This window comes from Callionymus lyra, chromosome 16 (assembly GCF_982586985.1).
Source record: "Callionymus lyra chromosome 16, fCalLyr1.hap1.1, whole genome shotgun sequence".
NCBI classification, from domain to species: domain Eukaryota; kingdom Metazoa; phylum Chordata; class Actinopteri; order Syngnathiformes; family Callionymidae; genus Callionymus; species Callionymus lyra.
The window spans coordinates 10163222-10191186 of NC_141833.1; the positions used below are offsets into that span (position 1 = coordinate 10163222).

General features: G+C 39.8%; 1 protein-coding gene across 2 annotated transcripts in view; it reads right to left on the reverse strand.

Moving 5' to 3' along the window:
- The window catches only part of LOC148063607 (ephrin type-A receptor 3-like), a 106922-nt gene that overhangs the window by 21919 nt on the left and 57038 nt on the right, over nucleotides 1–27965 (reverse strand). For both annotated transcript variants that reach the window (XM_087811504.1, XM_087811503.1), the window contains exons 7-13: nucleotides 25174–25509; nucleotides 23034–23146; nucleotides 20630–20792; nucleotides 16936–17044; nucleotides 2564–2631; nucleotides 1960–2085; nucleotides 258–443 (exon numbers count right to left, since the gene is read on the reverse strand). In XM_087811504.1, the coding sequence (XP_087667630.1) occupies nucleotides 258–443; nucleotides 1960–2085; nucleotides 2564–2631; nucleotides 16936–17044; nucleotides 20630–20792; nucleotides 23034–23146; nucleotides 25174–25509 (1101 nt within the window). The remainder of the gene's footprint in view (nucleotides 1–257; nucleotides 444–1959; nucleotides 2086–2563; nucleotides 2632–16935; nucleotides 17045–20629; nucleotides 20793–23033; nucleotides 23147–25173; nucleotides 25510–27965) is intronic.

Consider the following 27965-nt stretch of genomic DNA (forward strand, 5'->3'; position numbering starts at 1 on the left):
CTATCTTGTTGAACCAGACCATTGTCTAGCTCACCTTAATGAACACACGGCTCTCTAAGCACCTCACACAATCATGGCAAGTTAACAAGAGTCTGCTCCAGGAGGGTGGGTCGGGGGGGCAGGCGCTGCTCGCCATGCGTCATTAACGCGTTACCATGGTGATGGACCCTTTATCTGATCCATGGTCCACTCTCCCGGCTCTTGTCACACACATGCGTATCACCGAGTGATGGTGAAGGAAAAATGGTTGGGCTTACATTTGGTCACGACGCCCTCCAGTCGGATGATGTTGGGATGGTCGAACTGTCCCATGATGGACGCCTCGGACAGGAAGTCCCGCCTCTGTTTGTCGGAGTAGCCGGCCTTCAGGCTCTTGATGGCCACGTAGATCTCGCGTTTGCCTTGAACGCGGAGGCGACCGCTGCACACCTCCCCGAACTCACCTGAACACACATCATGTTTGAGTCGTTACTTCCAACGGATAATACATCAACAGAAGAAGAGTCATCGCACGACAGTTACTCTATTTCTCTGACTATAAGGTCTCAAAATGTTTTAATACGACATTTGTGAGCTACCATGATGCTCCAAAGTATTACTACTCAAAGCCCCGTAGTATCATCAAGACACTGTCGAATTACTCTACGAGGGTTTGTGGTAAAACTCGCGATGCTCCGTAGCAATATTCCGAGAGCGTCTATACTATTAGTCCAAGAGGTTCCGGAGTATGATACCACGAGGCTCAGGAGTATAACTCGGAGAGTCTCCTCAGCTGGTGAGGCATCGCAGAGTAACATGCGAGGATCCATAGGGTTACTAGCGAGGCTCCGTGGTATTACTCTGAGTGGCTCGGTAGAATTACTTGCGAGGCATCGTTGAATACCTTGTGATACTCCTTTGTGTAACACATGAGACATCGCGGAGTATCTCGCGAACAGTGTATGATAACGCACAAGCCCCATAGGATTAATGCATGAGGCTCAGTAGTATTACTCTTTGAGGCTCAGTAGTATTACTCTGCCTGGCTCCGTAGTATTACTCTGCAAGGGTATGTAGTATTACTCCGCGAGGCCATGTTGTATCACGCTGTGACGCTCAGTAGTATAACTCGGCGAAGCTTCGTAGTATAAGTCGGCGAGGATTCGTAGTATAACTCAGCGGAGCTTCGTATTATAACTTGTTGAAGCTTTGTAGTATTACTCGGCGAGGCTTCATAATATAACTCGGCGAGGCTTCGTAGTATAATTCGGCGAGGCTTCGTAGTATAACTCAGCGCAGCAAGTAGTATAACTTGGCGAGGCTTCGTAGTATAACTCAGCGAGGCTTCGTAGTAAAACTCAGCGAAGCTTCATAGTATTACTCAGTGAGGCTTTGTAGTATAACTCTGCGAGGCTTCGTAGTAAAACTCAGCGAAGCTTCATAGTATTACTCAGCGAGGCTTCGTAGTAAAACTCAGCGAGGCTTCGCAGTGTTACTCAGTGAGGCTCCGTAGTAAACCTCGGCGAGGCTTCGAAGTACAACTCGGCGAGGCTCTGTAGTATAACTTCATGAGGATGTGCAGTCAAGAGCATCATGTAGTAATATGTAATGGGTACTGTGCTTTAATATTAAGGTGTGTGTATAAGGTCCCAAAAATGGAACCTGTTAAGAAACATACTAAGAAAAATATATCAGTCATGCAGTAGAAGAAAATGTGTCTCACAATTTTCTAGCATAGTATATATATAGTATATATATAGTCTGAAAAATATATGTCATTAGTCTATCTTGGAAAAGTTATTCACTGTATATATTGTTGTCTTTTAATCAGCTCGGCCTAAACACTTTGTTTTCTTCCCTACGTTCACTGTTTATCTGAGGATCTACTTTCTTCAACCAAACTATTTACACACATATGGTTTTGGCCGCTAAAGAAATCCAGGCACATCCTGTCATGTATCGTTCTGCTCGCCAACTCACCAGCTCCGATAACTCGCTCGATCCGAATGTTGGAAGCGTCGATCTCCTTGGCGAAGTCTCTGACAGCCTGGTTGGGATCTTCATAGGTGTGAGGATGGATGTAGGTTCTGCTGCCAGGAAGTTTGACTGCGAGGATGGAAACGTAGAGATTTAAACAACAGGAACAAAGTTACAGGGTGTTTTTTTTTTTTTTTGTTCCCCTCCAAAGTTCGCAGGCAGTACAATGTTAGATGAAAGTGTCGCATTTCTCGCGGCGTGAAACCGCGGCGTCGACGCGTGGGAACAAGAATGGTTATATAATCGAACACATAACTTGTTGGTGTTATAATGACTCATGATTTTTAACAGGAACCCATAAGGAGCTCCGATCTGCAGGCGACGTTATGTTAAAAAAAAAAAAACGGGAGGCAATTTGGTTTTCCTCCAAATTCATTTGGACACAGACGTCCATGTGGGCGACCATTTTATCAACTGATTAGTGGAACGTTTTAGATATAAAAATGTGCGTTTTCTTAACCGTTATTTGGTTCCGGGGACGAAGTGAGACATTTTGCTTTGTGGTAAAGTCAATATAAGTGTGTGTGTTTGTGTGTTTGGTCGTCACCTCGCCCGTGTTGAAACTGCATCTTCTCTTCGTCCGGGTCCTGCTTGGCTTTGATGTATCCACAGTGCCTGGTGAAGAAGAAGTACAGATGGTCAATGATCCGCATTTAAACACGAGCAGACACAGCAGATCATCTTCTCAACACGCTGAGATCTCGATTTAACCAGGATTTCCTGGGTTTTTTTCTCCTGTTTTCTCAGATTAGAGATTTTTTTTTTTTCCAACGGTTCTGAAAGACCCCCTGCGGTCGTCCAGATTCACCTCCTGCTTCCACCGTGACGCAGGAAGACGGAGGCCAAATATTGATGAATTGATCACTTCTGGTGCCCAGCTGTGAGCCGCTGTCTAACTTCTGTTTTACAACAAACCCGTGATTACGCTGCGTCCACATGTGGTCCTGATGTTAGCGAACACGTTGTTACGACACCAGAGAGCTTCTGCTCACTCGTCGAAAAGACATTCCTTGTAATACTTTAACCTTGTCTTTCCACAGGGCTGTACGGTGAAGCAGTTTACTGACTCTACTAAAGGTAGGATTTGCTTTTCAATTCCACTCACAAGACCCGCCAAGAGTTTTTAATGTTTTCAAACAGTGCCAAATGCAGAAAACACTTGAAAAAAATAAACGTATTATCTATTGATAAACAAGTTACTTACTCGTTTACTGGTAGTGACCATTTACTTGGGAGTTTCCATACAGTCAAACAGTACCAGAGGCTGATAAGTACTTTATATTTACTTTCATGCTGCTTTTATAATGTTGTTTTATTGGTGGAATTATATGTGACGCATAAGCTAGCCTTGGCTCCACTAGCTTGTTGAAGGGTACACACCGAAAACAGATTTCTAAGAAAGTAAAAAGACTTATTTCTTTAATACCGTTCTTATTCACCTAAAAAAAGACAAAAAGTTACATTGAAGAAACAAAAATCTTATATTTAGCATATGCTAAAGAAAATGGGATCCCAGATCTACATTACTTTCCTATTTTTTTCTTTCATGTAGACCGCCTCAAATACCTTACAAGAAATATTTTAACATTGGTGAACCTATTGGTGAATCGTTTTATTGGGAAGGAATTGGCGAATATTTATTTCTTAAGTTGCATTTATTCGTAGTGAACAAAGACTGTGTTAAAAAATACATTTCTTAAATAGTGGATGGAAGAAATGTCTTGGTTTCCAAAGGATATATGTACAGTATTCCTCCTTCTGTTCGTTGACAACATATAGTGTACAAAACAAGTCCATTACTTGCAACTCCAGTGGAGACTGGATAAGGGATCAGCGACACATGAAAAGGTGCTGTTGTTCGGTTGAGTTTGGTCTTTAATCCTTGTTGATTCTACACGGCTTAACGCTCGATGGAGCCCAGACATCAGGCTCGCCCAGGGACCAACACTCTGGGGTACACACCGGACACTGGTATTTTGAGGGGGGTGTAGGGTTGGGAGGAATAATTATCTCAATGGCATCTAGAGGAGGAGCGGGGGGGTTCAGAGGGGGTGTCACCTGGTTATCAGCTGGGCTCAATCCAGCCTGAACACCAAGGGACCATCATTACCCCCATGACACACTCAGTAGCTTTAGGGCATGTGTTGGGAACATATGGGGAGCGGGGTCCGGGGTCGCACCTCTTGCTCCCGCGGTGGTAATCCCACGGGTGCCACCGACGAGAAATAAAAAAACCCGGCAGCAGACTTTAAAGCAGATCTCCATCACTCGTGCATGTGTGCGCCTGCACGGGTGCTCGGCTGCTGATACGAGCGTCTGATGGGAAATGAACACATTTCCATAGTAATTACAGAGCGACTCGTTTCTCCTCTCCAGTTAGAGGTGTCATGAGTCATTAGCTCCGCCGTCTTAAACATTGCACAAGAACCTGACGTGGCTGCGCGCCCCTGATTTGTTTCCTGTCTGTTTTCCACCATCAAACAAACACCAGTGACCACGGATTCAACTCAAGTCTCAACACATCACGTTCTCGAGTATACCGGGGGTTTTCTTACGCTATAACTTCACTTGAAGCGTTCCTGGAGCCGAGGTCGAAAGCAGGCAGGATCCCATATCGTTTTATTTCATTCATCTGCTCTTTTTTTGTAGTTGGATCAGGTTTGTTTAGCTTGAGTTCCTAGTGTACTTAGACCCTGAATTTGCGGGTACACACCACAAAAAAGTTGACATTCCAAAAATGGCTCTATTATACCTACTCTATTTTTAAGACGACTGCTTATGTTTACACAAATAGGAATAAAAATGTAATAATCGCATAGATCTACCAAAGTCAGCCGACAGAGGACTCACTGTAAGTAAGTAAGTAATTTGTATTTGTATAGCGCTTTTCCAGACCAGGGTCACAAAGCGCTTAAACAATCAAAACAATATTCAGTAAAGTATATATTTTAAAGGTCAAGATAATACTGAGAACAACATAGCCCTTGGGGAGTGTACTGGATGTGGCTGAATTTCATAGACTTGAATACCGTCATTTGAGCGAACATTACCTGATAGATTATAAACAATGTCGACTAGCGATCTGGCGGAGTTATTCCGATCACCTGCCGGGCAGTGTTCAGGAAACTAAAGTCTTTGGGTTTCACGGGGAGCATGGTTACAAAGCCATGTAGTCAATAATTGTGCTTCCTCTTCATCCACATATTCATCCCAACATATTTGACTTATTCAAAACCGCCAAGCGCTAGAAAGATGTCCAAACATTTTGTTTTCCTAACTGCAACTGGAACGATCCAAAGTGCCTTTAATGCAACTCCCCGCTCTTGGAACGCTCATTTAACATTTTCACTCCATAACTGTTTTGTAAAGATTTGGTAAATACCCATTTAAATAACTAAATATATATATATTTTTTTTGCATATCATTTATACATTGTGTCCCAAATATAGTGCATCATGTCCGTTACGGGGTGTTGAAGATGAATTGATATGCTCTAAAACTAGCGCCTGAGTTAATAATAATATTAATACTTATACTGAGGGGAAATTAATATCAAACCTTATTTAACAATATAGCTTTTTTTTAGATGACATTAGGTAGTGACGTATTTTGTCTGCTGACAGATGAATGATGGAAAGAAAAACAAAATGAGAAGCAGTTTTTTTTTTACATCAGTGACACGTTCTCCATGATAGATTACGCTCGTTGTTCATGTGTGTCGTCTGTGATTCATTCCCACCGTTTTCCGTCCACGTCAGATATTCCCACTTGAAAGCAGAAACAGCGCAGGTGTAATTAGCATTAGCAAAAGTCTGTTAGCGAGGCTGCGTGAGATTTTCCAGCCCCTCGTATTAAGAACAAGCCAGTGTTGGTGATTACAAGCCAGTTTTTTCCCATCTGGGAAATGTCCAAATGTTGTCAGTAAACAACTTCAATAGAGGCATTATGTATGACAACTTTCTTGAAAGACTGACTTGGAATTATTTATAATTTTCTAACTTTTGCTAAAAATAAACAGTCTTACACTCTCTTTTAGTTCAGAAAGGCATGAAAAATATTTCTGACAAACTATTTTATTGTGTTTTCTTTTATTAGTCAACAGCTGCTCAACTCCGAATATTAATTACTAAAGTTTGTTTCTGTAATTTAGTAATAGTTTCTTTATTTCTTCATTTATGCATTCTTATTTATTTAAAATGTTTTTCATATATTTTTATGATACACTGCATATTGCCCATTTTGCATAGAAATAAAAAAAACTATAATGCTCCGGTAATGCTTTGCCGCCCAGCTGACCAAACACAGTAACATCAACGTAAAATATTTGTGCATTAGCTTCGTAGAATTTTTTTTATAGATTATTCTAAATTTCTAATCACTTGACTTAAGACATGTCATTTCCCAAGAGTTTTCTTTGACAAATACAACACAACTCAACTCCCTAGTATCACATCATGTAAGTCATTGAAGGCAAAGTCCTGATCTAAAGTATGTTTATCAAATTTACTTCACCACATATAGTAATATTCCCTCACGCATTGTATCACTGCTTGTGTGGGAAAGAGATGTGGTTGTACTTCGTGCCAGATCTCTGAAGGAGTAAACGCTAAACCTGACCTTGAGGATAATAACTCAGTCATGTTTGTGTTTTGTTGGAGTTAAGATAATTAACAGCTTGTGAAACTGTGACGAAGATATAGCAGCGAACTAACAGCTCACCGCTTTAGAAAGAATTCAGACCGACATGTAAACTCTGTTCTACTCTCTCCATTATATACAAGTAAAATGTGCAACTCTTAACCAGATGTGATCTCTATTCTTTGTTTAATTAAAATAGTCAATTCAGATTCCTAGTCATTGTGCATCTGATCAAAAAAATGGTTTCTCTTATAAGGAGCATCACAAGTTTTCCCTGCTCCATTCCTCGCCCTTTCACACTCGGAACAGACGAGCGGCGTATATTCAAGTCCACACTCCTGCCGCACAAATCACACCGACTGACACACATTAATGGACTGATATCACCGTCACCCTGGAGCCTTCACCTTCCTCTCTGTTCCACTTCGGCGGGGACAACAGGCTATCCCTGTCCTCCGAAGCCACACACTCCACATTTGCATATCAATTTACTTTTTAATATAATACTCTGTCACTCGAGACCCATTTGTCATCCCGGCTCCCACCTTCATAAAGCGCCATCCATTTATTATAGTTGGCCAAGTCCCTCCCCAATTTTGCCCTCTTTTCTTGTCATTCTCTCCCTTATCTCTCCTGTGTATTCTTTTATTTCACCAACTCTTCCATTAAGTTTTGACGTCGCCCCTTTTTTCCAATAAACCGCAAGTTGGGTCTAACGTTTCCATCCATTTAGCTGACGTCTACGATACTCTTTGTTTTTTTTTGATTTCGTGTCCTCTAAGAAGAAGAAAGGGTCGACACAAAGGACTGGAAAGAGAAAAGACGCGAGCGAGAGGGGGGGAAAAAAAGGAAAAAGAGTGCTGACAGGCAAGAGCGAACAATGGGGGTTCAAGCCTGCATACCAAGTAACATACAATCACATGGAGGGGAAGCTATAGGAACTGAGACCCACTGGGTAACATAACAGATGTGGACAGGTGGCGGTGGTGCTGCGGGAACACAGCGACCATAACAAGGGCATGTTTCAGAAGAGACTTGGTTGAAAAGAGATGTAACAGTCAAGGTCGAGGAAACAAATGGATGTTAGGCACAGTGTACATTAGGAAAGGAAGCAGCGGTGACTAAGTGTCCAGAAAGTGTAGCACTAATGGATGCATTGTGGGCAAACAATAGAGACACGAAGAGGATCGAAATCCTGGAGAAAGTGAACACGCAACCAGCTTCAGTAAGAGGAAAATACCTGATGTCTGGATTGGTGGCAGCGAGATCAGATCTTAACATTTGGTTGTCACGGAATCCATGAAGTTACTACCTCTGACAAGGTCATGGGATCTGACTTTTAGCTACTCAAAAGTGGACGAATGTATTTCAACTTCACTTTCAGTGAAGTGATGGATGATAGTTCCGGTTTTCCACCAGGATGCAGGGAGGTTTTCAGAGGTTTTGCCATTTGCAACAGCAACACTTTGTTGGCAATGTATTCAATACTTTTCTCTGAAAACACAAGCGGATCTACCGGGGAGGCATAGCGAACGGATGTTTGTTTTTTCAAGACAAGACCAAGTAAAAATGCCATCAAGACCAAGACTGATCTTAAGTACTTCAACACTACAAGACACACAACGTATGCTTGAACCACTAAAATTCATTGTGACTGTGATAAAATGCGTTTATTTGACACAACATAGTAGGGCTGGTACAGTAGGTACAACTGAGGAATGCACTGACGCAGATACCTGTTGGTTTGGTGTCGGAAGAAGACGCCTTGTTGTTACCCTAGAATTGCATCAAATTAATCGCACTTTGTTGTAAACCTAAACCAATACTCACAGTATTTTAGTAAAATATGACTTTTTTGTCTTTTGGTTTTAACAATGGTATTTCGCGTAAGTAAATTAAGTAAAACAAATTAAAGTCAGTTTTTTTAACCCTTACCCTAACCATAACCCAAATAAAAGAAAGTCTAAAAGTCTGAAGTCTATATTTAAAACTGTTATTGACACTGCATAGTCCCAGAAGTGTGTATGTATGTCCAGCCCAATTTTTGTGTCAGTCCTCTTAGGAATTTTCATTTGTTGTATTTCACACACAAATACAGGGTTATAGGTCAACGTCTAATCAGGAAATACATTTTGTCATAAACAAGCACGATTCTTGAAATCGTGTAAGTAGTAGCTAATGAAGTTATTTGAAAAGAGGTTCCTTGGCAGAGGTTTGCACTGCCTTAGTGCTTTTATAGTTTCCAATAGGAAAAAGGGTCTTGTTCCCAAGTAGTGATGTAGGAAGAGATGGTGATCAACACTCTGGTTGCTGTATCAAAAAGATCTGTTTCAGTTCGGGAAGTGACCCGAAAAACAAGATAAACAACCGAAGTCTGAACGAAGACGAGCAGCAGCCTTTTGTTCTCCACCTTCCCTATAATTAAGCGATGTACTTTCCCGGTCAATTGCGTTTACGGCCCGACAGCTCGGCGTGCAACTACACAACAACCCCTCTGTGATAAGCCTTCTGATAATCACTTGCTTCTGTGTACTCTCACAAGTGTATTAGCGCAACAGCGAAGTTGGTCTCGCAATCGTCAGCGGAGCTATTAGGGAGCCATTTTTAGACCAGTGTTTAAGAGAGAGGATGTAAGTTGGTTTACAGTCGGTGCAGGGAATACCTGAAGTGATTAACATAATGACAATTATTAGCTTTAAATGCAGTTATGTCATTACAGATTTAAAGCAGGAAAGTCAAATTTGGCACCCGAGAGTGAAAAGTTTTAGACGCCGCGAGTACAAGGTCATTTGAAAGTAGAAAAAACATAAAAACCTTCAATAAGCGGTACAAACAGATAAATAATAATCATTTTTAAGCATCATTTTGAAGATTTAATAGTGTTCGTTCTCATTAAATCTATTATGAAGGTCATGTTAGCAGTGTCGATTTTGAAAAGTAAGAATTCAAATGTACAATCATCAAAAGGACTTGCATTATAGTTGTCAGTCCCCACGTAATTGGCCTATTTCGATGATAGCAGTAGGCTGCAACGCAGCATGTCATGTTGTTTTTTGACAAGGTTAGGTTAATAAAAACGTAGTGCCAATTATAAAATAAATGAATGACAATCGTCTGAAGTTAAACACAGACTACACTACATTCCTTATTCAAAGATGGCAGTAGGCTGCAACGCAACATGTCTATAGCTATAGCGTCGATGAGGGAGAGAGCACAACACTTCCTGAGCTGGGATCAAACCAGCAACCTTTACAAGGCAACTCTGTAACATCTGAGATAAAAAACCCTAACATGGATTAATTACCGCACACTCCTTTACTTATGGTGCCAACAATTCATTAGACTCCCATGATGCCGTTCTTCAAACTTACTTAATTACTTGCTTCTCTATTAAGAGACAGTTTAATAGTCAATACAATACTGTATTGAATATTGTTAGTATTTCTAAGTCTATGTTGCCATAGACCAGAATGGCGTAATTGACAAATTTGGCTGGGCGGCAAAGAACTATTGGCGCTATCCAGGTCACTAAGAGGGTTGTTGAGAGGGATTGCACCTCATAGTCAATGTTTTTAATTGTGATAACTTATTGATGAAAATGTTAAGTACGTTTAGTACGGGCTGTATTTCAAATATATATTGTACTAAGACTTATTTAGGGCTGTCAAAGGTTTGATTTAGAAGCGAAAGAAGACGACCCACATTTACTGGTCACTCTTTATAGGATTCCATGCTGGATAAATGGATTCACTCTCAGACATTAAAAGGGTCACGTTCGCAAACATATTATCCGTTATTTATTTATTTCTGTCTCCTCTTTCATTTCCTGCCTCGCCACATTATTTTTTTGCCTCCGCTAATCAAAAAGACTAGAAAAATGAAATCAGTAAAACATTAGTCACCCCTTTCGGCATGACACAATGAAATAACACATCTATTCTCCTTTTCCACACCGTCTCATTTCCCCCCGGTGTCGCACACACACACACACACACACACATCGGTATCTGTCGCCATCATTACTCACGATAATGGTGATTCCATTTAATATCAAGCTATTAAATGAAATATTATCACGGCGAGCTAAATCAATGAATCCAATTCACTCATTATTTCAAAACAAAAACGATGTCGAGCTTCCCCGCAACCCAGATGCGTTCGCCGCCTGCATGCTAATCCCCGCGAACCTTTTTAGAAATCTGATTGTGGATAATTAATTAAGAGCATGGAAACAACAAGCCGGGCGCTCGGAGAGAGACGTGGCATCGACCCAACACCCTCTGACCACGGCGTAGAAGGATTTACTCAGCCGCGGCTAATTATTAGCATGATTAGCGGGGAGAGTTACGACCACTAAATCCGTCGCTTTCATTAACGCCCCTGTTTCGGAAACGTTTCACTCAAAGAGAAAGAGGGGGGTAAAAAAAAAAAAACTGGGACCACCTGACGAAGAAGTCATTAAGCAAAGTGTATCTTTAAATCGCGGGCGAAACGAATTCCTCTAATGATATTGCGACGCCGCTTGATTAGCTCGCGCTCGTAACGCGAATGTGACTCATAAATGTATTTAAAACGAGCTGTAAACTCTCCGACTGGTTTGAACGTGTCCACCGTTTATAGGACATCCAATCAATCTGGCTAAAACATCTGCTCATTTGCATTTGCACCTGCGGCGACTTTTTTCCCGACTTTCTGCAGACAAAGCGGTATCCGGACACCGCCGCGGCTTAGCGGCATTAATTTAACTCAACGGCGTCCAAGCGGCGCGTACAAATCTGTTTAATAACCGCGCACACATGTCATCGTCGCACATATGCGACGCACACCTTCCCACACTTTTGTGTCCGACTCGAGCGGCGGCTGCCAAAACCATCGTTGGCGGGTTTTTTTTTTATCATTTTGACAATAACGCCCACGAGAGCGACGATTATGTGGGACCGTTTTTCTTTCACACGTTTGAGGAAGATACTGTTGTGTTATTGTGTCGTAGCTTCTGTTTCATTTGAAGGTGACACTTTCACGCCTTCTATGATGTTCCCACAAGAGTGCTGTCAGATTATTATGTTTTCAGATGATAAACTTTTGGAAGTTTTATTGCTTTAGATTTTACATTTACCAGCAAAACGCATTATAGTAACTCAATGCTACATTTGCTAGCTTAGCTAGTTGATAACTGGCATAGCAGTAATCGTTTTTAGGTACATTTTAACAACCTATGATGCAAAATAAATACAATTTTAAAAGTTTTATTAGTTGTTCTTTTTCTACTACTGTAACTTAAAGATAAGCAGATTTTAAAAGGACTGCTGAATTTGCTAGCTTAGCTAGTGGATAACGTTGCTAGCAGCTGTCATCCTAAGGTGAATTTTACACAATTTATTGTTCTTTTGTTTGTTTTTCTTCTTCTACTGTGAAAAAGTTTATAAAAGGAATGCTAAACTTGCTAGCTTAGCTAATCGATAACGTTGCTAGCAGCTGTCATCCTAAGGTGAATTTTATACAATTCATCGCAACATTAATAAGACTATTTTTGTTTTATTTGTTTTTCTTCTTCTACTGTAACGTAAAGTGAAAAAGAGTTTAAAAGACATGCTGAACTTGCTAGCTTAGCTAGTCGATAGTGTTACTAGCAGAAGTCATCCTAAGGTGAATTTTACACAATTTATCGCAAGGTTAATACAACTATTTTTGTTTTATTTGTTTTTTTGTTTGTTTTTCTTCTTCTACTCTAACGTTGAGTGAAAAAGAGTTTAAAAGGAATGCTGAACTTGCTAGCTTAGCTAGTCGATAGTGTTGCTAGCAGAAGTCATCCTAAGGTGAATGTTACACAATTTATTGCAACGTTAATCCAACTATTTGTTTTATTTATTTATTTTTTTGTTTGTTTTTCTTCTTCTACTGTAAGGTAAAGTTAAGAAGATTTTAAAAATAACGCTAAACTTGCTAAATTAACATAACTTAATCAATAAATATATTTAAATGGAAACAAAATATCACTCAATTTGAGAAGTAACATTCTTAAAAAAAAAAGAAGAAAAAAGCCACATGGTGCTGCAGAATGTCTGCCTCAGCACTTGCTCTGTTTTTCTATTGCTTTCTCAATTATTTTCTTCTGTACAACACAAATCCACTGTTGTGTTTACAACACAATACAACACAAGTTTCTGATTCTGACATCCAGTTAAAATAATAAAAGCCAAAGACTTCACACCGAGTGAATGTGTTTCATTGTTTCTGGCGACACATTGTTATCGGGGCCACACTCAGGCCACACAGGGGCCGACACAGCAAAGCTCCGTCTCCGACAGATACTGCACAGATCCTGTGAAGACAAGCTCTTGCTCTCGACCCGAGAAACTCTTCAGCGGCGCTTGATAATGTCTGAGAGCAGCAACTCTGAATAAGATACTTATAGTTCATCCCTTGATGTCACCGGACAGATTTCTTTACCATTTCTCCACCGCAGATCAAACGTTAGATATAACACTTGGATATGAAAAGTACATTTTCATTTTCCTCTCCCATTACTGTAACCGCCATTACAATTCTAAAGTACAATAGTGCAGCAGAGATGCTGTCAGATCCAGAAAGCAAAGAGCGATACAGTCATTACCTCCTAGAAAACTCTTTCTCTTCACATGTGTCTGGTGTCTTTGCTGCAGAACATCTTTTTTACTTTGACTTTTTGTCTTTTCTTCTTAAATTACACTTTAGGTCATTGTTTAAGTTTAGGTCTAAGCCTTTTTTACGCTTATTTCATCAATAAGTTTGACATTTCTCAAGGATTTTCCTGCTTAAAGTACAATAAATCAGCGGAACATTATTACCTTTTTTTCAGAAATAAATTGTATAGAGATACAAATGCAAACCATAATAAAAAAAATAATCTTTTAGAGCGTACCTTTAAATAACAATGCATATTTAAAATGCATCTATACTTTTTAACAACTTTTTTTCTTTTCAATGCTTTATTTTCTTGCCAAGACAAGCAAACAAAAGTATCCAGGCTTCATATTTTACACTAAATATTTAAAAGAAATCACAACCAGGCTGTTAAACTAATCACCCAACGGATTTCTATTTATATTCTTGTTTAATTTAATTGATTTATTTTTCATTATATTGATTGATTCAGTTTACACTTTGTGTATTTATTTATTTTAATATTCTTTTTTCATTTTTCATTTTATTAATTAATTTAATATTTAATTCATTTTACATTATATTTATTTATTTTAATATTTCATTTATTTATTTTACTCTTTTTTTTCTAAATATTTTGATCTTAGTTTATTATTATTTTTTTATTATTATTTTTCTTTATGGATGTTTTTTTTTTTCTTTTTTCATTTTAATTGTATTTAACATAATTTCTCTATCTTTATTTTCAATTTTCTTCTCTCCTGAAGCGCCGATAGATTTAAACTATCCATGTAAATATCATTAAATGATGGTATTTCCAAGATAAAGCTTTATTTAAAAGCTTTACGTTGACACTGGCTAATAGTGGAAAAATCTTGATCCTCACGCTCCAGCAAACATTACCAGTCAAACCGGACAAAGTCATTTGAACATCTGTTGAATCCACCATTTTGACCCTCACTTTCTTCTCTTTTTCCCCCCCCATCATCGGTCGCACCTGCTAAATCACCGCCAGGAGGACAAAATCAGCAACTTCTCTCCGGCGCACGAACACTCGTGGAACCGCGACGGCGGTCGCGCAACAATAACCGCCGCGGCGGCGTGTCGGAGGAGCTTTAGTCGCCTTTTCATGTTTCCCTCCCGCATCAACAATAGCATAACAGTGGCCTCGCCGAACGTGCAGCAACACAATGACCTGCAAATCAGCCAGTTTATGAGGCGGAGCTGCCAACACGCTTGTTTATGTGGCCGCGCTCGTGTCACGGGCTTTTATGGACCACTGCTAAAAACATAGCCTGGATTGTGAAGCCTTTTCTCTCTTATTTATTTAGGTTAAAATCATGTGATTTTTACCATCAATATCGAGAACCTTCTTGACGGAGCTTCATCCACTTTTAATAATTTCTTCGCGGGACAGTTACTTCAGGGAAAGGCAAAAGAGATTGAGATATTGGAGGCTAAGATAAGGATAAGGATAAGACGAGGATTTAATCAGAAACAGCGGAGTAAAAAAAAAAATTGGGTCTTTTTTCTTCTTCTTGTCCACCCACATCATTACGATGCCACTTTCTCTCCCGACTGTTCCTCTGCTCTACAAATCTTACACCAAAATAAGGAATGTGTCACGACATGATAATGAAAACACCTGTTTCTTTAAGTCATGATTAAAGAGTACATTCAGAATCAAGCATATGAAAAGTTTAGTAGTAGTTTTCTACATGTATGCAGCATCAGATCGTGAATAATACACCACGATCAAAGCTGCCGTTCAGTTTCCTGGATCCTGATTGGCTAAGCAATGAGCATAACTGCGATCACAACATTGAATTTTCTATAAACTTGTGATAACAAACAAAAGGGAAAGAATTGCCGGATTCGTAAACACAGAAACATTACTGCTGGCTATCCATACGTTTACTCATGGTTTTACTTCAATTCACGTCAACAAGTTCTGCCGCTTTACGTTCCTTCTTAGTTCTTGGTTCCTGTAATACATAGTCCAGAAATATACTCGAAATGGTCTTTAGTTTCCAATGTTTTAATTGATTTATTCTGAGAATGTCTTCATTAATCGGAAGAGAAATTAAAGAATTCATAGTCAAATATCATTTTTAGCCTCATTTTTCTTAATGTTATCGTGGCTTAATTACTTTCTTTTTCTTTCTATCTTTGTGTTTATTTATTTAGTTTTACTCAAGACGTTTTCCTGATGATATTATGAGTCTTTTGCTTATTTTTCCACTTTTTGTCAACGGTCTCTGCCTCGTAGTGACTAATGATTCAAGCTAGTATTCCAGTGAGTTTGACTTAGGATTGCAGTGCATTGTGGGTCTTAGATTGCTAATAACCTCCCCTGATCGGAGGAACCATCCGACATTTAGAAAGGAAAGCTAGTCGTTCTCTGTCAACACTTTCGAATCGCTCCTTGGGTGGGAGGATTCTTCGGACCCCCTGCTGAGCCGTGTGACTCGGAGGTGAAGATCCTCCTCCTCCTCCTCGACGTCTGAGTGGAGGATCAGAAGGTCGATGTGATCGTGACCAGAGATTCCTTCAGATTAAACTCATACGCTTCCCAGAAGTCGTGCGTCTCCAGAAACGTTCTCTCCGGCAGTCTTCGCTTCCTACGTAACATCTTCCGTCCATCTTCCCTGCAGCATCGCTCTGGTCTCTGGAGTAACTCCCCTTTGATCGGCTCGCTCGGCTCGCTCGCACATGACAGATGTGCACGTGTTATTTAATAGAGAGAGTAATCAACACGGCTTCCTCTTAAGTGGCCTCACAAGATAGAAGATAGAAAGAGAAGGATGGTGCGGAAGACGAGGGAAGGAAGGGGGGGATGAAGTTAATATGTCATCGTCAAAATCCGGTCTCTGATTGGTTAATGCGTTAACACCTGACAGATTGTGAGGGTGATCATGTGACATCACGCTGTTTTCTTCCCCGTGATTAAAAATATTCAGACGAGCACTTATCGAGTGAGTTTTACGCCCTTTTTTCTTTCTTTTTTTTTGGGGGGCGGGGGGGCGTGTCTGCGTCTCATCCACAGCTGAGTCTCTCACTGATTACAAACCTACTAGTCAATAGTGAATAGAGCACTCAGCCTGATAAGCAATCACCTGAATCAATACTAATCTTTTTAGTGTGTGTGTGTGTGTGTGTGTGTGTCGGCTTTTTTTTTTTTTTTTTTCAACTTACCGCTAATCAAGTGCGGCTCATTGTGCATAAACATGCAGTTACAGGAAGGTTAAATCACAAAAGTGTCAACTCTTTCTTTTTTTCAGGTCCCATATTGCACCTCTTTCTCTCTCTCTCTCTCGCTCCTTTCATCTTCAAGCCTCACACCAATTGGCATTCTTTTATTTTTTTTCTTCCCCTCCTTCATCTCCTGCTCCTGCTCCTCTCTGAGACGCAGCATTAGCAGCAGCCTAACCTTCAAAGAGAGTGATCATAGAAGGTCTGAGCTGCTCTCACGCAGACCCTCGCTCCGGCTTCGGCGGCGCAATAAATGTCATCGTTGAAGTGTCTGCTTCGGCAGGAAAAGGGAATACTGCGGCGTCGAGGAGGGGGATTTTTTTTGGGGGGCCGAAGCCGCATGCGGTGTTTGAACCCCGTGAGCGGAGGTGGAGGTTTCGACTTACCTCCCGCTGACGACGAAGCACGTCACCAGGAAGATCAGGAGGATGATGCCGCCGGCTATTGACACGGCCAGGATGGTCGATTGGTTTGGGTCGCCTATCGCCAGCACATCTACAATCAGGACAAGAAAGATAACACATGAGGGCCTCGTCTTCCTCTTCTTCTTGCTCTTGTAACTAAACTCGGAGAGAATTCTGACCCGCTCTAGTAGAAGAACTCACATTTCTCCGATCCTTAAAACTCTTCACTGGCTTCCAGTTTCTTTCAGGATCAACTTTAAAATTCTGGTTCTTACTTTCAGATCTATTCATGGTCAGACTCCTCCTTACATCACTGATCTGATCCAGCCTTAGACCCCAGCTCGGGCTCTGAGGTCTGTGGATCAGAATCTACTGATGGTTCCTGAACAGGGTTCCGGACAAGAGGAGAGAAATCCTTCCAGACTGTTGCTCCTAAGCTTTGGAACGATCTTCCTCTCTCTCTGTGTCTGATGATCTACTGACTCCTTCAAGAAACATCTTAAGATGTTTTTATTTTTGCTTTTTCCTGATCTTCTGGGACTCCTGTGTTTGTCTTATGTCTTGGCCTTTAAGAGTTTTTAAATCTACTTTTATCAAAATGTACTTTTAACTGTGTATTGCTTTTGATTGTTCTAGCGCTTAGTGACCCTGGTCCAGAAAGGCGCTTTACAAATATCTATTATTAATTTCTTACTTACTTACTTGTAAACAATTCAAGATTCATACAACTCTTCACCATCTCTTAAGTTGCATCTAAAAAAGTCTTGGACTCAAAACTGTGAACTTGGACAAATAAGAGACATCCAGGATCAGAATTGGTTAAAAGTCACATCGACTTTACTCGCAAGGAGAGTTTAATACAGAACCTTGTCATTGAATGTCTCATTTTCACTCTCAAGTGAGAGCTTTTTGGCTGGCAGCTCTACACTCCAGCGTAAGTTTTTTATTATCCGAGAGACGGGAACGAAGTTAAAACAGAAAAAAAAAAAACAGAACAGATGGTGTTGAATGGAGCAAACAGAGATTAGCGTCTTATCTGACTGAACCTGTGATGTCTTCCTCAGACATTCTGAAGACAGAAAAATAAACCAGTGCTTTGAAACTTTACCAATGATTAAGATGTAAATACCTGTGGCTAACACTCAACACACACTCTTCCGGGGTTGCGGGTCTAAAGTTAGTGGAAAGTCAAAATGGCAGATCAGAATTGAATTGAAGGTTAAGACGCCATCGTCTCTGAGAGAAAGTCTCAGATGAAGTGGTTTTTCACTCATAATAATCTACATCACATTCACATACAAATTAATTGATTCCAACACAAACATAAGGTTTTTTGTTTATTATTACTTGATAAATGTGTGTAATATCCACATGGGGAGGAGATGATATGAGGAGAAAAATACAAGGAAAAAAGTTTGGGATTCACACAATGTTATGTTTAAAAATTATGTTTGATTGTAGCGCTTATACTTCTTTTGAGCAGTAAAATAACAAATTTAAATATATTTTATGTATAAAATTATATATATAGTACCACATGAGTCGAAAATGAGAATAGTTAAAAACATAGTTCAGTTTTACATGACATACTACGTCAAAAACACAGCAGAGAAAATATTATTTTGGTAAGGTTATGATGAGATCTCTCAATCGCTGTCCATTATATATTTTTAAAGATAAAAAGATATATTTTTTTTGCTTTCCTGTTGATAAAGAAGGCTAAACCTTAACAGTAACATAGTGTTGAAAAGAGCTGGTCTAACATTACGGGAGGTTCGTTGAGTAAAAGCTCTCTACAGGTCACACGGCTGAACGTAATAGTCAAACAGACCGAGTGAAAAGTCTCCACGTCGCCCAGAATAAACGTTGCTACTGAGGTGCATTGATTTTACGCCCCGACAATCCCTGTCCTCGATCCAAACAAACGCCCCAGTACTGCAGCACGGACAGATTTGTAAAACTCTGCATGTGTGCTGATGAAGCAAATGGAATGCCTGGAGGCATGCGGAAGCATTGATCTTCCATTACAGTTACTGGCACACGCTCAAATGCATACATACTTCTTTAACGATCAATGGCATGGATTTGATCAGCTAACGTTGATACGATCGCTCCGAGGTCTTCGGGCTGATTATTTTTACGGCATTGAACTCGACTCCCGACGTCAAAGGAACTCTTTAATCGCTCTATTATATTCCACTGATCAATGCGTATCGTGCACAAGTGGCGATTGAAAGTTCTTTATTTTTTTAATGAGTGATTATTGCGGCGTCAGAACGTCCGCCCAGACGATCTGCATACCACAGAGCTATACATCCACCCCATTGATCCCTCTTGCTGTCAGGGGATCAATGCTTGCTTTGAGGAGCACATTACCAGGTCGTACGCCGGCGAAATAACCTCTCGTGCTCGTACAGTAATGAAGTGATAATGGCGGCGAACAAAGGACAGAAGGATGAGTCGTGGAGTTTGAAAACAACATGACAGAGATGTTAATAGAAAAAAAAAAAAGCCCCGAGCACAGATCGGAGCCTCTGCAATCGAAGATGGAGTTTTTCTTTGGGTGTTTTCAAGCATGAAAGTGAGAAGCTTGTTCTTTTCAAGATGCAGGCGTTGATAAAAACCTTGTTGTCAGCTGTTGTTAGCGAGCGTCACGTTCTATTCGTCGGTTAAACCGTGAAGATCATTAAATATTGAGCTTTTAGGAAGGACAAATGAACATGTCGTCGATATACACAGAGCACGTCCACCATATGGTTTCTCTGGTTATTTCCTGTTTGGCGTTGAATCTTTTAACAGTATATTGTGTATTTCTTCCTTCAGACTTGTCTAAACTGCCTTGTCTTCTTTTGTAAATGTTCCATGAATGTCATCATCAGACTTAATTTAATAATATTAGTACCTTTTTTTTTATTTCTAATAATATTCTTTACTTATCTTGTTTACTTTTCCCAGCCTGTCTACACTATATTCCTTGAATAATAAAGTTAGACTTTTTATTGTATAATTTTGTTCGAACATATACCTGTATGTAAAAGGACAAATTATTATTTATATTTGAAATTATTAATATATTAATAGATTGTCTAAATATTGTGTTTTTTTGGACTATATTTATGTATTTGTCATATTTCTTTTCCAAAGAAAAAATGTATTACCTTGAACTGGATTGGGTTGTGTTTTTGAACATAAGGGGTCCTCAACCTTTTTAGCACTATGGACCAATTTTAGTAAGTATTTTGTAAGTAGTACCAAGTATTGTTTTTTAATGGACAGGCCTCAAAGATAAGGCAGATCTATACGTTCTTCTTCTGGGTGCTTAGTTGGCCCTTTTCCTCTTTTTCCTTTTTCTTTTGACCTTTTTACATTTTTTCTCTTGTTGGCAGGTTTATTTAAAGTAACCAATCACGTGTCAAAGAAGCTTATTATCAAACAGAAATGACTGTCCCCATTAAAAAATGCCTCATTGAGACATAAAAGTATATTTGTGGATAGTTGTGTACTTTATTCTACTCCAAAGGTATTCCTTGACTATAACTGTCTCTATAGGTTGATAGGCAGGAATATTGTGGAAATGGAGTCGGTCCAGGTCGAATCAAAATTCAACTTTGATCGTCTTGAGTTTTCACATCTTTAGACATAAACCATTGTCAGATAGTAAGTTAAGAAAGTCTACCTTCATGGCTGGTCTCCAGCTCGATCTCCCCGCCGTAGCTCCCGTAGCCTCCGTCCGTCTTCGCCCGGACCAGGAACACGTAGGTGGTCCCGGGTTTCAAACCGTCCACCGTCATCATGTTGGAGCGAGTCTTCAAAACCGTGTAGTTCTGCTCCCTCTGGTTCTGAAGGGTAAATGACCGACATTAGACTAGATCGAAGAAAAGTTCGTGTGATTGATGCTGCAATAGTTTTCGGTGCCGAGCCGAGCTGATAGAAGTAATAGAACTGATACCTCAAATTCAATAGAAACGTCTCCGGAGAAAAATGAAAACATTCAAATTCGTTCGTCTCCATTTAGTCACAATTATAGTTGAATGACGTCGAGTCCCAAATCTTATCACCTCTCCACTTGGGGACGATAAGCAGTTACTTACCACTCCTGCAGTTCATTGACTTCCTATTCTATCGAGTGCATTATGAGTGTGTGTGTGTGTGTGTGTGCGCGAGGAACAAAGTGTGTCGAGCAGTAAGCCGACTCCCTGCAGCGAGTAATGGAAGACAATGCAACATGGATTAGTGCTATTTTACTGCTAATGCCTGACAACACACAGACACGGCGGCTTAATTTCATCACCTTAACCGCGCTTTACGAGGTTTGTTCGACAGATGTGTGTTTAATTGGCGGCGGGGAGACGAGGAAAGTCAAAGCGCGAACGAGAGGATAACATCATCAAAGACTCGGCGCCCGCGGTCGACGCGTGAGGTCGGGTTCGAGCTTCTGAAGTCGTCGACTTGTTGAAGAACGACTTTTAAAATGTATTTCTGCACATTTAACCCAGTATTAATGAGATTTAAATCAAGTGATTAACTTAATTTTTACATCATGATCTAGAGTTAAAGTTCAAATATAATGAACGTCTATTTCTAGGGCTGGCTATAGATTAGAAACTTGTGATAACAGCAATGCTTACGATAGTATCGGTGGGTATGGGTATGATGATGCAGGGGCAACGATACAGTATATTGCAATACTATAGGAACAATGATTTATTTCTAGTATTGTCGAGTACTTGACTCTATTGTCGTCGGATTTACATACCAAACAACTCTGCTTTCATTAGTTCATCAGTTTTAAAAGCTGATGGAGTCAAATGTATCCTCTTGTCCTCAGTCATCTCGCAGGATTTCATTGTCCCATACGGACTGCTGCCATGTAGCGACAGGAGGTTTAATTGCAACACAAAAATTAACAAACACTTTGTGTATTTCCTTGATTTTCTGGAACTCCTGTGTTGTTCTCAGTGTTCTCTTGATCTTTTATATTTTATTGAGTATTGTTTCGATTGTTTAAGTGCTTTGTGACCCTGGTCTGGAAACGTGCTGTATAAATATAAATTACATACTTTATTAATTTTTAATTGTAAATACAAAATCGAATTATTTTATTTTATACACACTTTATTAAACTGTAAACTAATAAAGAACTATGGTAAATTATATGATTTGAAGCCAAAAATAAGTATCGATACAGAGATGGCAAATATTGATAAAGTATCCCAGACAAAAGTATTGCGATATATCAATATTTTCTTACTCCCCTTATACCTTCACTTCGATACCGGTTCCTGAGCTATACTTTTTTTTCGATATCAATGTTATAAGTACAATTCTGTCAAAAACAAAATGTAACTCTTTGAGAAAACAGATTGAAGAGGGAAAAAAAGATGTAGTTCAAATCTTTTTTCAAATTAATTTCCTGTAAAAATGACTTATTAATCTGATTATCAATCTAAAATCCACACTATGTCAATTTTTGATCACAGAAAGATGAAGTATTTTTCAATACTCAAGACTACTGAAGCATTTTGGTCGATACTCGAAAATAGCGGAGGTTTCATACCCTTGATTTACCACGCATTATCACTTGATTTATTTAAGTCACGCATCTGTAAATGAGGTATTGTCGCTTAATTTAGTAGTAAATAGCTTCCAAGTAAATGTAGCTTACCTTTTTTTGTCAAATACTGATATATCCAGTATTATTTCCATGATTTAAATAATTAAAAGGCCATTCAAGTGAACCAGACAATGCTAAAGCTAACTTATCTTAAGCTAGCTTGATTGAATACAATACATTTACATCACAGACTTGGACGTCAGCTTGATGTATTTGTTATATTTTCTTATATTAAGTGTTCTACCTAAAACATGGGTCCCTTTTGAGCTCAGAAAAAACGGTTAAACCTATAAAATGTGTTCGTAAATTGTTATCACAGAGCTATTATTTGCTCCTGATCAATTTCAAACTTTGAATTCCCAACTGAATACATTCTTAAAATAAATTAAAATTAAGTACCTTATTATATCCATTAATATAACAAAAACAATCCAACAAGAGTTTAAAAAATGCATCCAGGACTCACTTTTTCATAGTAGGTGACCTCATACTCCACGATGGCGCCGTTGGGTCTCTCCGGTCCCTGCCAGGCCAAGGTCACGCTGTCCTTGCTCCGGCGCTCCTTCAACACCACGTTCACTGTCCACACAAACAGGTAAAAACACGTGAGATTTAATCGCTTCCCACCTGTGATAAATAAGAGTTTTCATACGTGTTCACCTGATGATCAAACCTTCCATCAGTGGACGGTGAAAACTCTGTTGTTCTACTGTTGATTCTCACATAATGAGGCCTGAGTTATTCCTCTTGGTTTCTTATTCGCTGGTGTTTGTGTTCAAGGTCAACCGTCTCATCACTCTCAGAAGAAACTCCTCCTTCAACCTTCCATGACTTTTCCTACTTCTTAGTTCCTGAAGTTTAGCAGCGATTCCTCTGATTGGTTGAAACTTTATTGCTGTTTTCCAGTTATTTCGTCATATTTTCAACTCAAATTAACCTGTAGTTTTATGCTAGAGGAACTGGACAAGCAAGCAGTTGGAGTTTTATCTATTTTTCCATCCATCCATCTCTTCCTCCCTCCCTCTCTCTCTTTTTCTCCCTCTCTCTTTTTCTCTCTAGTTCTTTCACGGTTTATATTTCAATAAAGTCTGCATAGACAACCGCAGTCATAACATCCTCCACATCTAAAAGAACGTTTAAATCTCGCGAGGTCCCAGTGATGACTGAGGACGAGAGGATACATTTGACTCCAGCAGCTTTTAAAGATGTTTGGACATATTTTGGTTTAAAAACAAATACAATCAGGATACTTTTTTTCTGGGATACTGTATCAATATTTGTCGCCACTGTATCGATATTTATTTTTGGTTTCAGATTATATAATTTACCTTAGTTCTTCATTAGTCTATATAGATATAAAATAGAATAATTAGATTTGGTATTTACAATTAAAATGCAAATATTCAAAGTGTTTGTTCGTTTTAGTGTTGGAATTAAACCTCCTGTCGCTACATGGCAGCAGTCAGTATAGGACAATGAAATCCTGCGAGATGACTGAGGACGAGAGGATACATTTGACTCCAGCAGCTTTTAAAACTGATCATTGGACAGCTTTTGGTTTCAAAACTAATGAAATCAGATACGACTTCCTCAAGAGTCATGTGGTCTGTAAATCCTGCAACACCAGAGTCAAGTACTCGGACAATACTACAAATTGATCCTTGTTTCTACAGTATCGCAACATAAAGCAGTATATCCTATCGTTGATGTACCTATATTGTGTTATGTATTATACCGCAAGATTCTTGTCAATACACACACATAAATCACTTCATTTTCGCTGTCCTGGTCTCTGGGAAAAACAAAATGTTTATTTTAATATATTGCGTTTCTCTTCTTGAAGGTTGCATCTGTAGTACTGATCTCTGTGTTTGGACTCCTCTGCCAAACATTCCTTTCAAATGTCTTCACTTCGACATCTGTTTTACTTTTATTCGATGTCTCCAGATCATTGTTTTTTAAAGTGAGGTCGTCAGGTGTGCCGTGGGAAAACATACAACTTCACTTAATTAATCTGCAATTAACATGTCATTATTCAGTGTATTTGCTGTTGTACTTACTGGGAGTGTATTCATGTAATACTCCTCATATCACTAGATTGTTAATTCTGCTACACAGTATAATTTTTTAACATTTCTAGAGGTTTATTTCATTCAAAAAGTGTGCCTTGGCTCCAAAAAAGTGTATAAATCACTGCTCTATATAATGCTAATGGTTGACATCCATTGTGTCTTTGCTGACCTTGAACACTGTCATCTTTATACGTTCCGAAATCATCAGGAGGCCACATTTAGACGACTTGGCGTGGACGTTTAAGTTTGACATAAAAACGACTTGACATGTTTAGATTTGAGCTACAAATCTCTGCGTCTGTGATCAGTTTAAATCAAAATATTAAAAAAAAAAACATATGTATGTCAGTGATTAGAGTTGATGCAAAACAACTTTTAAAAAAAAAAGTACTATGTATCGCCCCCTGTTGTTCGTCCTCCACCTTTCTTTCAGCGGCACATGTGAAGCGTGTGAAGCAGGTGGTCGTGATGTACGAGCGGACGTGTTCGCTAATGAAGTGGGTCATTAGTGTGTTTTAACGATCCGGCGCTGACCTGTCTGCGAGGTGGTGACGTTCACCACGGCGGTGCCTCGGGGCGACGAGCTCAGGTCCGACACGCCGTTCTGGCTCTCCACGGTGAAGCTGTAGTTGGAGTCCGGCTGCAGGTCGGTGACCAGGGCGCTCGGCGACGACAGGCCGAACTGCCGCGGCACGAAGTGGACGCTGCTCCCGCAGGGGGCGCACTTCTTCCCGTCGCCCAGGCAGCGCCGGCAGTGGATGCTGTAGGTGATGTCGCCGCGACCCCCAGTGTCCCGCGGCGGGGACCACTCCAGCGTGGCACAGGTCTCGTTGACCGTGGAGATGGGGTTCTCCGGGGCGGACGGAGGGCCTGTAGGGGGGGTTGGTAGACCGTTATACAAAAAGAAAGTCAAGAACAGAAGTTTCCATTTCAAAATATAATATAATGTAAATGAAAAAACGTGGCTAGAGATTGTTTATATCTTAGAATCCTCTTTTTAATTACATTTTATAAGATACAATTGCATCTTTTTAGTTACTTTTGGAACGTACACTAGTGTGAAAACATTGTGAATTTGTTTTAGAAGGCCCGTCTTCAACTATTGGATGGAGATACATCAATCAAACGCAATTTGTCCCGCCCCCCCCATTATAAAGCTATATAAATACAAATTATTTACTTACTTACATTTAAAAAGAGCTAGCATTGGAGTTTAAAGGAACATTTTGAACAGATGGGGGTGAATTTTTCAATTTAAAACAGCAGCTTGATCACAAAGTTTTCAGTAGTGTCTACCCCACCTTTAAATACGACTCCCTACAGTGAAACCAAAGACGTTTTAATGTGTAAAACGTGTAGCAAAATGCTAAAAACGAAATACTTTTTTGTAAGTAAGTAATTTTTATTTGTATAGCGCTTTTCCATAAACAATCAAAACAATATTCAATAAAGTATAAACTTTAAAGGTCAAGATAAAACTGATAACACAACAGGAGTTCCAGAAAGTCAAGGAAAAGCCTGAACAAATAAAAACGTCTTAAGATGTTTCTTAAAGGAGTCAGTAGACTTATACTTATTGCTCATGAGTATTTAACAATAATAATGGTGTTTCAATCCACACTTTTTCTTCTCAATCTACGTCAAACTCAAGAACATCCGGCTCACGGTATGAATAAATGTCTGCCGACGTACTTTCATAATGACCGACATCAGTGGCCCAGTTGGAAAACACAACGCTCCAAGAATAACATGTTGCGTGAATAATATTAAAGTTAAATTATTTATCATCGTATTACCAGTAATATGCTTTATTTTGTATGTATTAGCAGCACATTATTAATCTCTTGTTTCTCCCAAGAATTCCACCACTAAATAAATAATAGCTCCACCATATTTTTTTCTTTAGCATTTCCACAAATAGTTCCCCCGCAGGACGCCAGGTTGGCGTGATTCAGAAAAACTGCTCACAAGGCTGTCAAAGAGCCAGCGTGGGCAGCAGGTTTGCGGACCATATGGAACCTAAACAGTCGATGACCATTCAGGCAGACGTCTCATTAGCTCGCGGCTAAGCAGTGGGCTCTCGCGGGACCCCATGGTGGGACCGGGGGACTCTCCTGATTAGCCTCCGCCGCGGCTAGCCTCCCTGAAGTGCACCAGCGTTCGGGGAAGAAAAAAAAAAGGAACGCAAACTCCTGCATCGGAGACCATGCTGGGGATAATTGTGAGTCTCGGTCGTAAATCTAGGGAAAGGGTTCTGCTGACTGATCCCCCCCCCCGTACCCCCCCACACACCCCTCAACCCTCCCGCTCAACTGTCCGTCATCATAGTCACACTGACCTGACGTTTAGATTATATTCCACGACACTTCCTGCTGTTCTATTCTTTCACCACGTCCAAAAAAAAAGTCATCCCGGACTAATTTTCTCCTCATTTTTTGCCGCCTCGCACAGTGTGTGTGTAGGTGTGTGTGTAGGTGTGTGTGTGTGTGTGTGTGTGTGTGTGCTCATACATATTTGAGCGAGGCGTTACTCATTTCCAGCTGATAACACCTGTCACATCTCACCTGCTACAACGATTAATGAATGTAATCTACCATAACCGGATAATGGCTCTCTAGGATATGTGTGTGTGTGTATAAGTGTGTGTGTGTGTGTGTGTGTGTGCGCTCGATGGTTTCCGAGAGTGTGATCTTCATACCCGGGCGGCCTTTTGTCCTCTCTCATCCCTTCATCACTTTGTCAACCCGTCCGTCTCTCGCGGCGACGATCGAATCTCAAGGTCAGATTTAAATAGGATTCAAAGTGTTGACGCAGGTGAGAGAAGCGTAACTTAAACACTTGTTTATGCTTCCAACTGTCTCCTGAAAATCCTATCAGTTTTCCTGTGTATTCTACCTTTCACACTCCTGACTTCATCCACCCTGTCTGCACTCTCTTCTTCGCCTCTGTCCTGAATGATATTGAATTAAAACGGTTGCAAGATAATGCTCTAAGGTTTTCAAGAATCTACTTTTATTTTAGGTAGTACTAGCTGTCCCTTTATACTACTTACTACTACTTCTTTATTAAGGAAAATGTATTAATCACATATTTAACAATTGTTTAATCTAAGAAAAACACACTTTTTTTTAAACGTATATGTTTTGTTTGTATAAGATAACTAGCTTGACTATCATGCGAAAAATATTTCAGATTGCCATATCTTATATATACTGTATATATATTGTTGTTCCATTAACATGCTTGCATGTACTTAAAAGAGCGCTAGCGTAATTTTATTTCGGCTAGTTGCGACAGGTTACAAAAATTGGCCAAAAACTTGAAAG